Source organism: Chiloscyllium plagiosum, unplaced genomic scaffold (assembly GCF_037043375.1).
Source record: "Chiloscyllium plagiosum isolate Xiang-an unplaced genomic scaffold, Cpla_swu_hap1 HiC_scaffold_9, whole genome shotgun sequence".
NCBI lineage: Eukaryota > Metazoa > Chordata > Chondrichthyes > Orectolobiformes > Hemiscylliidae > Chiloscyllium > Chiloscyllium plagiosum.
In genome coordinates this window covers 36,039,715-36,052,717 of record NW_028270147.1, presented here as the reverse complement: position 1 = coordinate 36,052,717, position 13,003 = coordinate 36,039,715, and the positions used below count along the sequence as shown (strand labels likewise).

The following is a 13,003-nucleotide window of genomic DNA, read 5'->3' as shown; positions in this document are numbered from 1 at the left end:
AACATGATTCCTGGGAGAAATGCAGTTTCTAAATCAGTCAAGAAATCTCCCAGTAAAGTGCCTGAATCTGTAAAGGGTTATTGCTACAATTAGCCCTGGCGTTATCACTGTACGAATGCATGTTTTCTATTTGCAAGGGAGAAACTTAACAGTAAGAATATTCTTTTTTTTGTTGTTTCTCTGCACCTTGGAGATCTGTTTCAATGCAAAAGCAGCGTGGCAGTAGCTGGGTCTCCGCAGCAGATCCGAGCAAGCGGCCGGGCTTTGGTGACTGTACCTCGGGGGCTGAGCTCCATCGCTCCGGGGAGGCTGAGAGACTGAAGCCATGGCCCTGGAAACCAGTCGCGGATCGTTCGGTTCAACAACAACAACAACAGGAATAATCCCCCAAAAGTGACAAGAAAACCAGCTGGCGAATCCCTAGTCTCTTCCTGAGCGAAAGTCTGATATTTCCATTCCAACATTTCGCGCAGGAATCCTTGAGGATCTTGACTCTACATCCACGTGTAGTTTTTCTATTTTCCTTTCCCTCTCTCGCTCCCCTTGCTCCGTCCTTCTAACACCACGGAACTTGCAAAAATAAAAGAGAAAAATTCCCCCTTCTTTTCAGCTCAATCTTTCACTTCTGTCCCCGATCTCACACATCCAGCATTTGGAGAGAAAAACCCGCCTCCAGCCCATCAAAAAGAGTTGATGGAAAGTCCTCTCGACCGGATTCCCATTGGCTAAGGAAGAAGCAAATTACTTAGCAAACATCCACTATTATTAGCTGCTAAGCAACAGCTCACCAAAGTGGACGGACCACCCAAGCTGCAGAAGCATCAATGGGAGGTAGCGAGGACCTCAGCATAGGGATCTTTCCAAACCCTAGCATTTTTAAAACGAAAAAGAAACAAGCTTCCAATCTGATACGCGAAGCTGCCAGCTAAACACGATCCTGTTAAGGTACAGGGACACATAAAGATCTTTATCGCTGCAAATAAACTTCGCTAAAGAGTTCCTCTTTACAAAATAACATGAAAGTAGTGGGAACAGCCGCTCTCGCTCTCTCTCACACGCACACAGCCACACACGTCTGTGTATGTGTATTTATATTAGGTATGTATGTATGTATATATAAAACGCCGTGAATTGCCTCGTGAGGTACCCGGACCCCCCACACCCCCCTCCCCTTAACCCAACAAATACATGGGAGGTCCTGGTCGAATTCTGGAGACTGCATAAATAAACCATGGGCAACTAGATCTGAACAAACGTTGTCCAGAAATCTGCCATTGCTAATGCTGTTAATAAAGTGGAGCGAAAATGAATGAGGGAAACGTGTACTGAAACTGCACCCAGCTATTTACAATGCCGGGAGATCTGAATATTTTATTGGCCCGGGGGGTAAAAATTGATGCTACTGAAAGGGGAAAATAGATGGGGCTGGGGACAATTAATGCAATTATTACAGTTTTCAAACGCATAAGTGAAAGTAGATCACATTCCTTTAAGACGTTCATGTCACTCAAAAGAGCAACATTCCTCACCAAAACGTACACAACATAAAACTGGAATAGGGAGTACAAAATAAGAGTGAATGTGTGTTAAAGATTTCGAATCAGACGGGGATGGATGTGAGACATGGAGGCTTTTGTAAGCAGAGAGACGCGATATAACTTTACATAAATGTCTGCATTGTCTATGATTTCAGAAAATGTTATTTTCCTTGCAGCCAGCAGCTGCACTGTTTTTCCTTCCCTGAAGCTTGTTTACCAAGCGGCTGAAATGCTGTGGAAACGCTGACTGGCCGCCTTCACAAAAGCATGTGTATATGTTAACATTACCAGTGTCCAACATTACCTTAAAGGACACACATCATGCCACCCACCAGCACTGATAGGATTAATTATGATAATTTATTTCTTTCCCCCTTTGTCGATCTAATGAATGGTCTTCTTTAAGATTTTTAAGATCTTTTGTTTGTCTTTTAAGGATGTATTGTAGGATTGTAGATAGCAGGTGGTTATTCCAAACCCGCCTTTGTCTCCATTTGGGGGGGGGGGGGGGAGACAGAGTTTCGGCCGGACGTGTGTTTAGTCCGAACTTGATTCTCTTACAATCCTGTTAAAATGTAACAGCAGAAATAGCGTTATTGTAGAACCCTGTCCACTGTGGAGGCTGTTTCACAGACCCTTTTAAATTGTTGCAACTCCCAACCCTAGCACCGCAGAATATTTTGTAACATAGTAATGTTACAATGTTGCTAATATTTCCAAATATTTCAGTATTCCTCTCCTTTAAGTTAACAAACGTCTTTTTAAGCATCACTGCTTGTAAATCATTAAACTTGAAATGGTTGGATTATTGCAATAAAATCTGAAATCTGAAATAGAAGCAATTGGTTTTTCTTTCGCGGATTTGTTCGCTTTGCTTGATATTAAGAGGTGTGTTCCACCTACAAGTTTAACAGGGATGGATGCATATAAATTACACGCAGTGTCCCGGTCCAAATGCTCTCCAATTAACCTTTATAGTAACTGAGAGACGCAGATTGAGCACAGGCGCCCGTCTGTGCAGCTGGAAGAGCCGGTATCAGCTCCTGGAGCGCCCTCTTCGGGTATTTCCGATCTCGAACTTAACCATTGCCTTCACCGTCTGGAGCTCCTTTACCGAGCTGCTCCCGTTCCGCCGGCGTTACGCGCGTAATTGGAATTTTCCGGCGAACTTTCCAACACTGGCGCAGGGGGAGCAGTTGAGAACAATTTCACAGCTGTCGATTTATTCATGTGTGTTATCTTTTTGCGTCAGTCAGCCACTCCTAACCCTGTGGATATTAGACGGTAGTTGATAGTGGTAGGAGTTAGACATCAACAATCCGGGATTGATGATAAAAGTTGAGGTATTATCTGCTATAAGCCAGCAGCAGTGGAGTGAGATGAGCACGGTAAGAGTGACTGGGGGTAGTTGGACCCAACAGGAGAAGTCGTCAGGACAAAACATCTTAAGAACAAGTCCTGGAGATCAGGACTATCACACGATTGTTTCTTTGGGGAGATTGTTAGGTTGACAGTGGCAGAGTTGGGGGAGGGGTCACCAAAGGTGAAGCAAATGGGAAGTTGTCAGAGAACAGTGAGAAAAAGGGGCACAGGTGGGCAGCGTGGTGAGACATGGTGCAGCTGTCGAGAGAGGGTTGGGTAAGGGACAAACTGGGTCGGAGAGAAAACCTGTTAAGTTGTCAGAAAAGACCACTATTACAAAGGTAAATCTAGTCCTTCTTTATCTAAACAGCTCGTTACCTCCTTAAAAACCTGTAATAAATTACTGGTGATTTCCAGTAATACCAGTAGGGTATATGGTTGGACCTTCAGTTAGAATGGTGCCCCATGTTCCTGATGAAGCATATTCTGTCTTCGGAAGAAGTTACCGAAAACTTGTCAAGACTCATTTATTATAATTAACAATCACCCAAATTGGTTTAAAAATCTAATCTATTTTGAATTATGCTTTTCTGAAAAATAAACAGTTCCATATGTTTTAATATGTTTGCAATCTGTTTATTAATCAAACTGTGTTCATTCCCTACACCAAATAACTGGAGTAGCTAATGGGATTAGAAAAAAGAAACAAGACAGTTGACAACATTTTTTTAAAAAATGAGGAAGAAGTCAATTAAAATTGTGTTTATAATAATTTAAAGAAAATCTTCATGAATTAAATATTTGATACTTTTAAAAAATGGTGATTTTATTGATTTTTTTTCTCAATTAACACATTAGAAATGTGACATTTATGAAATATAGTGGACATAGTGCTGAATGGAAGATAGATTTTTAAAAATTCTTTCATGGGATGGGGCCATCACTAGCAAATGCAGCATTTGGTGTCCATTGGTAATTGTTCTTCAGAAGGCAGTGATGGTCTATTTTCATGCAGTCCACCCAGTGTGGGAACTCCCACAGAAGGGAAGTTTCAGAAACAATGAAGAATGGTCAGTTTAGTTCTCAGACAGGATAATGCGATGCTTTGAGTGGAACTTGTAGCTGGTGATGTGGCCCAGTGGCTCAGTGGTTAGCAGTGCTGCCTCACAGCACCAGGGACCTGAGTTTGATTCCACCCTTATGCAACTGTCTGTCTTGAGGTGCTCGTACTTCCTATGTCTGTGTGGGTTTCCTTCGGGTGCTCCGGTTTCCTCCCACAGTTCAAAGATGTGTAGGTTAGGAGGATTGGCCATGCTAAATTGCCCAAAGTGTTCACGGATGTGCAAGCTAGGTGGATTAGTCATGGGAAATGCAGGGTTACAGGGCTGGGGTGGGTCTGGGTGGGATGGTCTTTGGAAAGTCAGTGTGGATTCAATGGGCCAAATAGCCTGCTTCCACACTGTAGGGATTCTGTGATTATGCTTTCATGTGACGGTTGCCCTCGTCCTATACAAAAAGGAGGAAAGAGGCCAAAGTGAGCATAAGCACCTTAGAGAATGAGACTGGGGAAATAGTAATGGGGAACCATGAAATTATGGAGCAATTTGATTAAATAATTTCCATCAACCTGCATGATACAGGACACTTACAGCATACCAAAAATATTAATGAATCAAGGGGAGAGAAAGAATTCAACATGATAACGATCACTAGAGAAAAGTACTAGGGTCAACAGGTCTTCTGGACCTGATGGGTTGCACCTTAGGATTTTAATGGAAGTCCCTACAGTGATAGTAGATGCACTGGTAGTAAATTTCCAAGAATCCTTAGATTCTGGAAAATTCCAGAGGAATGGAAAACTGTCAACATAATAATGTTATTCAAAAAGAGAATGATTAAAAACACAGGTAACTATGGGCTACTGTTGGGAAAGTGTTAGGATTAAAAAGGATGTAATACTATAGTATTTATAAATGAATAATATAATCTTGCAGAGTCAGCATGACTTCATGAAGGGGAAATCATATCTGATTAATTTATTACAAACAGGATAGAAAAAGGGGAACTAGTAGAAGTAATATATTTGGATTTCCAAAAATCATTCAATAAAATACTTCCCTTCATTCAATAAAATAGCCATAAAGCTATTTCAATAAGTTAAGATCCAATGATGTTAGTGTAGTATATTAACAAGGATAGATGATTGGCTAACTAATAGAAGACATAAAGTTGGAACAGTGAGGACATTTTCAGGATGGTGATCTATAATTAGTGGAGTGCCCTTAGGATCAGTTCTGGGGCTACAATTACTTACAATATGCATTAATGACTGGCTGACAGAAGTGAATGTACTATCACCAAGTTTGTGGATTACAACTCTTGTTGTAGCGTCTAGGACCAATTAGCATCATCCTGGAATGAGGGGCTGTTCGTTTTAGACAGAGATGAGAAGGAATTGTTTTCCTCAGAGGGTAGTTAATTTATAGATATCTTTAGATTTAGAATTTTTAGACTTAGATTTTATTGTCATGTGTACTGGAGTACAGGAGTACAGTGAAAAGTGTACAAAGTCGCCATTCGCCAGCACCATCTTAGTGTATTAAAGATAGGATTAAAAACAGAAGCAGAAATAAAAGAAACAGCCAAAAGAAAAGGAAACATCCAGATTATTCCCCTGCCTCCAACATCAGTCCTCACTGCCAGAAAAACAAAGCCACAAAGTCCATCCCTCAGTCTGTGAACATTCAGAGATCCCACATGCAACCACAGCCTGGAATGCCACTGCCTCCGCTGTAAGGTATCCAGGCCCAGCCATAGCTTGGAGCTGCACCACCATCGCTGGACGGAACCATGTCACCATCTTGCCTTTAAATCAGTAAGAGAATCAATGGCTATGAAATAAGGCAGGAAAGTGGAGTTGAGGGTTATCAGATCAGCCATGATCTCACTGAATGGTGGAGCAGACTCAATTAGCCAATTGGCCTGCTTTTGCTCCTATGTCATATAATCTTCCTGTGGTAAAAGGTAAAGTCTCTACAGTCCATTAGGGCTACTCCCTCATTAGAGCGAGGCAACTGGTGGTTGTTTAACCAGATGGTGACCACATTTTAGGCAAGGGGAGAGGTTGAGAAAGAGAGTCCTTCATGGTAATCTTTTCTGGTGTGGGAATTGAACCCATGCTGTTGCATAAACCAGTTGTCCAAGTAGGTAGGCTAACCAATCTCCCTTTTGCCTTGCAGTGGTAGAGGCCACGGATTTGAAAGGTGTTACTGAGAGTCTTAGTAAGTTGAAGTTGTGCATTTTGCATATAATACACACATCTACTACTAATGTGCTGGTGGTAGAATGAGGAAGTGTTTAAGTTGGTGACTGGGGTGCCAGTTATGCATATTGTTTTTTTCCTAGTTGGTGTTCAGCTACTTTAATAGTGAGTACATTTTACTGAGTGATTTGAGTTACACACGACCCTGGAAACTTAGCCCAGGTAATCATGGTGCAACTAATGTGACTAGAATTCATTTTACTTTTGAGTTTCCTCTTCTCCTTTGCTTTACTATAATCATCACTACTATATCCTTTAATCTTACATGTTCAATTATTAGTCTTCAGTTTCTCTTTGTGAATGCATTCTTCTCAAAGACTATGGATTATGCGCTCACACTTTACTGATACTTGCACTTCAATTATTTTTTGTAATTTCACTAAATGCCAAATTGTGATTAATTAAAATTCTTCTTCCTACTTGTGCTGACTACACTTTTCAAATGTATATTGTTTTTCCTGCTTGCAGTTAATGCAGGATATTATAGAACAGCTTGAGTTGCCCCACACCAAGCACGTGCGGCAAGTCTTTTGTCCATCTTTGTGGCTTGCACCTCAACAAGTAACCTCTTTCATAAATTGCAATTTAAGTTACTATTTCCTTGATCCTTACCTCCATGTGTGCCCGATCTGACCCCCTGACTTTTTGTCTTCTCAGTATATTACACAGGAATATTTTACTCTTGTTTAAGCAATCTTGCAACATTTAATAACAAAGCACTTAACAAACTACTCTTAACTGAAAAGCAGTTCATTGTCAAGTCATATTTTTCTAAACTTATATAGGCTTGAATTTACATACTAATATTTATTTTAACAATACTGCTTGCTTTCTTTCTAAATAATATTTAAATTCTCTAAGCTAAGTATAAATGAGCCCTATGGCTATTTTAAAATATAGCTGTCAAATATTTGGGCCTAGTAATATTTGATGATTGCTTCAATGTATGTCGTTCCAAAGAAACGACATACACCAAGCACGTGCAGCAAGTCTTTTGCCCATCTTGTCTCCATCAAGAATGGCATGAAACATTACTGGAGACATAAAAGACATAAATAAATATAGAATAATGCATATGTGGGAATGATTACAAAGCTGAAGGCTTAAGGAAACAGAATCACCAAATGGTTGTGCTCATCAAGATGAAGGAGGTTAATGCTGGGAGGTCAATTCCCTCAATAATGTGCAATGAAAGCCTCAAAGGAGCATCTCCTACTGTGCCAGTGTGACAGTTCCATTTCCCACATCACTCATCCTTGTGGCTTCTCTGAGTAACACTGGCAATTAATGCCAGATAGAGCTAAATTATGGGCAGTTAGCGCTATGGACCCATGCCCATTAGGTTTGAGACTGCCACAGACTCAGTTAGCCCAAAATCACTTAGAGGCTACACTTTAAGAAAATTAATAGCAATCTTTGAACAGTGAAGCACAACTTTGGTAGGTGGAAGTACCTAAACCTAATGGCAAATTAAGTTTGAAACAAACGCCATAAATGATTCCTGCTGAGATCTCTATACTCCCATTTTCATTAATTATGTACAAAACACACTGTTCTCTGTTATGTTGGAGAAAATATCAAGAAGCACAGTCTCAATTTTTTATAGAAGTTAAAATTTTCTAATTTTAAAGTCTTTATTTCTCTCTTTAGACACACTCCCTTTAATCACAAAAGGATTGATCAGCTTTGCCAGTGCTGCTGTTGAATCATTCTTGGCCTGGGTTTGCCTCTTTCTCAGATTTTTCCTCAAATGTTGTGCTTTCTCTCTCTGTCCCTTTCTCACAACAAAAATCAGGGACATTTTAATTTGGAACTTGCAGGGATGTGACCCATGTCAACATTCTAGAGTAAGATGAGATATGAATGCATCAATCCTCCACATCACCAGGCTCACACAGATGTCTTTCAGCAATTTACTTAAAGCTATTTATTCTCTTAAATCTGACTCACCCTTAATCATAAACTGCTAATTAATCTCAGAACATCACTCAGTCTTGGAACATGTCATCCATTTCAAAGATGAAGCCAGAAATGCTGCCTACTAGTGTGCCTCAAAGCAGGCAAATGCACATCAACCCCTAACAGTAGGAATTCATTTGCATGATGATATGAAATAAAAGATCACTTTATTTGTTAGGGTGTAATGGGTAAAGGCTCCATCTATGCAGTAATAATCCATACTTGCCTTTCGCTCTGTCCATGCACCCTATGATCTATAGAACATAGAACATTATAGCGCAGTACAGGCCCTTCGGCCCTCGATGTTGCGCCAACCTGTCATACCAATCTGAAGCCCATCTAACCTACACTATTCCATGTACATCCATATGTTTGTCCAATGACGACTTAAATGTACTTAAAGTTGGCGAATCTACTACCATTGCAGGCAAAGCATTCCATACCCTTACTACTCTCTGAGTAAAGAAACTACCTCTGACATCTGTCCTATATCTATCACCCCTCAATTTAAAGCCATGCCCTCTCATGCTCACCATCACCATACTTGGAAAAACGCTCTCTCTGTCCACCTTATTTAACCCTCTGATTATCTTATATGTCTCTATTAAGTCACCTCTCAACCTTCTTCTTTCTAACGAAAACAGCCTCAAGTCATAGAGTCATAGAGATGTACAGCATGGAAAAGACCCTTCAGCCAACCCGTCCATGCCGACCAGATATCCCAACTGAATCTAGTCCCACCTGCCAGCACCCGGCCCATATCCCTCCAAACCCTTCCTATTCATATACCCATCCAAATGCCTCTTAAATGTTGCAGTTGTACCAGCCTCCACCACACCCTCTGGCAGCTCATTCCATACACGTACCACCCTCTGCGTGAAAAAGTTGACCCTTAGGTCTCTTTTATATCTTTCCCCTCTCACCCTAAACCTATGCCCTCTAGTTCTCTATGCACTCCCCGACCCCAGGGAAAAGACTTTGCCTATTTATCATATCCATGCCCCTCATAATTTTGTAAACATCGATAAGGTCACCCCTCAGCCTCTGACACTCCAGGGAAAACAGCCCCAGCCTGTTCAGCCTCTCCCTGTAGCTCAGATCCACCAACCCTGGCAACATCCTTGTAAATCTTTTCTGAACCCTTTCATGTTTCACAACATCTTTCCGATAGGAAGGAGACCAGAATTGCACGCAATATTCCAACAGTGGCCTAACCAATGTCCTGTACAGCCGCAACATGACCTCCCAACTCCTGTACTCAATACTCTGACCAATAAAGGAAAGCATACCAAATGCCTTCTTCACCATCCTATCTACCTGCAACTCCACTTTCAAGGGGCTATGAATCTGCACACCAAGGTCTCTCTGTTCAGCAACACTCTCTAGGATCTTACCATTAAGTGTATAAGTCCTGCTAAGATTTGCTTTCCCAAAATGCAGCACCTCACATTTATCTGAATTAAACTTAATCTGCCACTTCTCACTCCATTGGCCCATCTGATCAAGATCCTGTTATAATATGAGGCAACCCTCTTCGCTGTCCACTACACCTGCAAACATTTTGGTGTCATCTGCAAACTTACTAACTGTACCTCTTGTGCTTGCATCAAAATCATTTATATAAATGACGAAATGTGGTGGACCCAGCACCGATCCTTGTGGCACTCCAATGGTCACAAGCTTCCAGTCTGAAAAACAACCCTCCACCACCACGCTCTGTCTTCTACCTTTGAGCCAGTTCTGTATCCAACTTGCTAGATCTCCCTGTATTCCGTGAGATGAAACCATGCTAACCAGTTTCCCATGGGGAACCCTTGTCGAACGCCTTACTGATATAGATCACATCAACTGCTCTGCCCTCATCAATCCTCTTTGCTCCTTCTTCAAAAAACTCAATCAAGTTTGTGAGACATGATTTCCCACGCACAAAGCCATGTTGACTATCCCTAATCAGTCCTTGTCTTTCCAAATACATGTACATCCTGTCCCTCAGGATTCCCTCCAACAACTTGCCCACCACCGAGGTCAAGCTCACCGGTCTATAGTTCTCTGGCTTGTCTTTACCGCCCTTCTTAAACAGTGGCACCATGTTTGCCAACCTCCAGTCTTCCGGCACCCCACCTGTGACTATTGACGATACAAATATCTCAGCAAGAGGCCTAGCAATCACTTCTCTAGCTTCCCACAGAGTTCTCAGGTAAATCTGATCAGGTCCTGGAGATTTATCCGCTTTTAACCGTTCCAAGACATCCAGCACTTCCTCCTCTGTAATCTGGACATTTTGCAAGATGTCACCATCTATTTCCCTACATTCTATAACTTCCATATCCTTTTCCACAGTAAATACTGATGCAAAATATTCATTTAGTATCTCTCCCCTCAGCCTTTCCTCACAAGACCTTCCCTCCATGCCAGGCAACATCCTAGTAAATGTCATCTGCACCCTTTCCAAAGCTTCGACATCCTTCTCATAATGCGGTGACCAGAACTGTACACAATACTCCAAATGCGGCCACACCAGAGTTTTGTACAGCTGTAGCATAACCTCATGATTCCGGAAATCGAATACTCTATTAATAAAAGCTAAAACACCGAATGCCTTCTTAACAACCCTCGGTGGCAACTTTCAAGGATCTGTGTACCTGGACACCGAAATCTCTACACTATCAAGAATCTTACCATTAGCCTAGCACTTTGCATTCCAGTTACTCCGACCAAAGTGAATCACCTCACACTTGTCCGCATTAAACTCCATTTGCCATCTCTCAGCCCAGCTCTGTAGCTTATCTATTCTCTCTGTAACCTACAACATCCTTCGTCACCATCCACAACTCCACCAACCTTAGTGTCGTCTGCAAATTTACTAACCCACCCTTCTACGCCCTCATCCAGGTTGTTTATAAACATGACGAACAGCAGTGGACCCAACACTGACCCTTGCGGTACACCACTGGTAACTGGACTCCAGGATGAACATTTCCCATTAACGACTACCATCTGTCTTCTTTCAGCAAGCCAATTACTGATCCAAACTGCTATATCTCCCACAATCCCATTCTTCCGCATTTTGTACAATAGCCTACTGTGGGGAACCTTATCGAACACCTTGCTGAAATCCATATACCACCATATCAACCAATTTACTCTCATCTACCTGTTTGGTCACCTTCTCAAAGAACTCAACAAGGTTTGTGAGGCACGACCTACCCTTCACAAAACCGTGCAGACTATCCCTAATCAAATTATTCTTTTCTAGATGATTATAAATCCTATCTCTTATAACCTTTTCCAACACTTTACCAACAACTGAAGTAAAGCTCACTGGTCTACAATTACCAGGGTTGTCTCTACTCCCCTTCTTGAACAGAGGAACCACATTTGCTATCCTCCAGTCTTCTGGCACTATTCTTGTAGACAATGACGATTTAAAGATCAATGCCAAAGGCTTGGCAATCACCTCCCTGGCTTCCCAGAGGATCCTAGGATAAATCCCATCCGGCCCAGGAGACTTTCTATTTTCACAGTCTGCAGGATTTCTAATATCTCTTCCTTGTGAACCTCAATCCCACCTCGTCTAGTAGCCTGTATCTCAGTATTCTCCTCGACAACATTGTCGTTTTCTAGGGTGAATACTGTCAAAAAATATTCATTTAGTGCTTCCCCCATCTCCTCTGACTCCACACACAACTTCCCACTACTATCCTTGATTGGCCCTAAGCTTACTCTCGTCATTCTTTTATTCCTTATGGGCGGCACGGTGGCACAGTGGTTAGCACTGCTGCCTCACAGCGCCGGAGACCCGGGTTCAATTCCCGCCTCAGGCGACTGACTGTGTGGAGTTTGCACGTTCTCCCCGTGTCTGCGTGGATTTCCTCCGGGTGTTCCGGTTTCCTCCCACAGTCTAAAGATGTGCAGGTCAGGTGAATTGGCCATGCTAAATTGCCCGTAGTGGTAAGTAAGGGGTAAATGTAGGGGTATGGGTGGGTCGCGCTTCGGTGGGTCGGTGTGGACTTGTTGGGCCGAAGGGCCTGTTTCCACACTGTAATGTAATCTACTCTAATCTAATCTAATCAACTATGGAAAGCCTTAGGGTTTACCCTGATCCTATCTGCCAACAACTTCTCATGTCTCCTCCTGGCTCTTCTGAGCTCTCTCCTTAGGTCTTTCCTGGCTACCTTGCAACCCTCAAGCGTCCTAACTGAGCCTTCATATCTCATCCTAACATAAGCCTTCTTCTTCCTCTTGACCAGAGATTCCACTTCCTTCGTAAACCACGGCTCCCGCACTCTACAGCTTCCTCCCTGCCTGACAGGTACATACTTATCTAGGACACACAGGAGATTTTCATTGAATAAGCTCCACATTTCTAATGTGCCCATCCCCTGCAGTTTCCTTCCCCATCCTATGCTTCCTAAATCTTGCCTAATCGCATCGTAATTGCCTTTCCCCAGCTGTAACTCTTGCCCAATGGTATACACCTATTCCTTTCTATCACTAAAGTAAACATAACAGAATTGTGATCGCTATCACCAAAGTGCTCACCTACTTCCAAGTCTTACACCTGGTCAGGCTCATTACCCAGTACCAAATCTAATGTGGCTTCGCCCCTTGTTGGCCTGTCTACATACTGTGTCAGGAAGCCCTCCTGCACACACTGGACAAAAACTGACCCATCTATAGTACTCGCACTATAGTGTTCCCAGTCAATATTTGGAAAGTTGAAGTCCCCTGTGACAACTATCCTGTCTCTCTCACTCCTATCGCGAATCATTTTTGCTGTCCTTTCCTCTACATCTCTGGAACTATTCAGAGGCCTAAAGAA

At 42.3% G+C, this 13,003-nt stretch overlaps 1 protein-coding gene across 2 annotated transcripts in view; it reads right to left on the bottom strand.

Annotated features, from left to right (window-relative positions):
* The window catches only part of ptch2 (patched 2), a 112,394-nt gene extending 111,981 nt beyond the window's left edge, over positions 1-413 (bottom strand). Inside the window, exon 1 of one of the 2 annotated variants that reach the window (XM_087990536.1) lies at positions 278-413. Coding sequence is in view for 1 of the 2 variants with exons in the window: in XM_043699052.2 (XP_043554987.1) it covers positions 187-327 (141 nt within the window). In the remaining variant the exon portion in view is untranslated. Of the gene's footprint in view, positions 1-186 lie in introns of both variants that reach the window. The other variant, XM_043699052.2, reaches the window with a different exon arrangement.
* Positions 414-13,003: the final 12,590 nt, after the last annotated feature.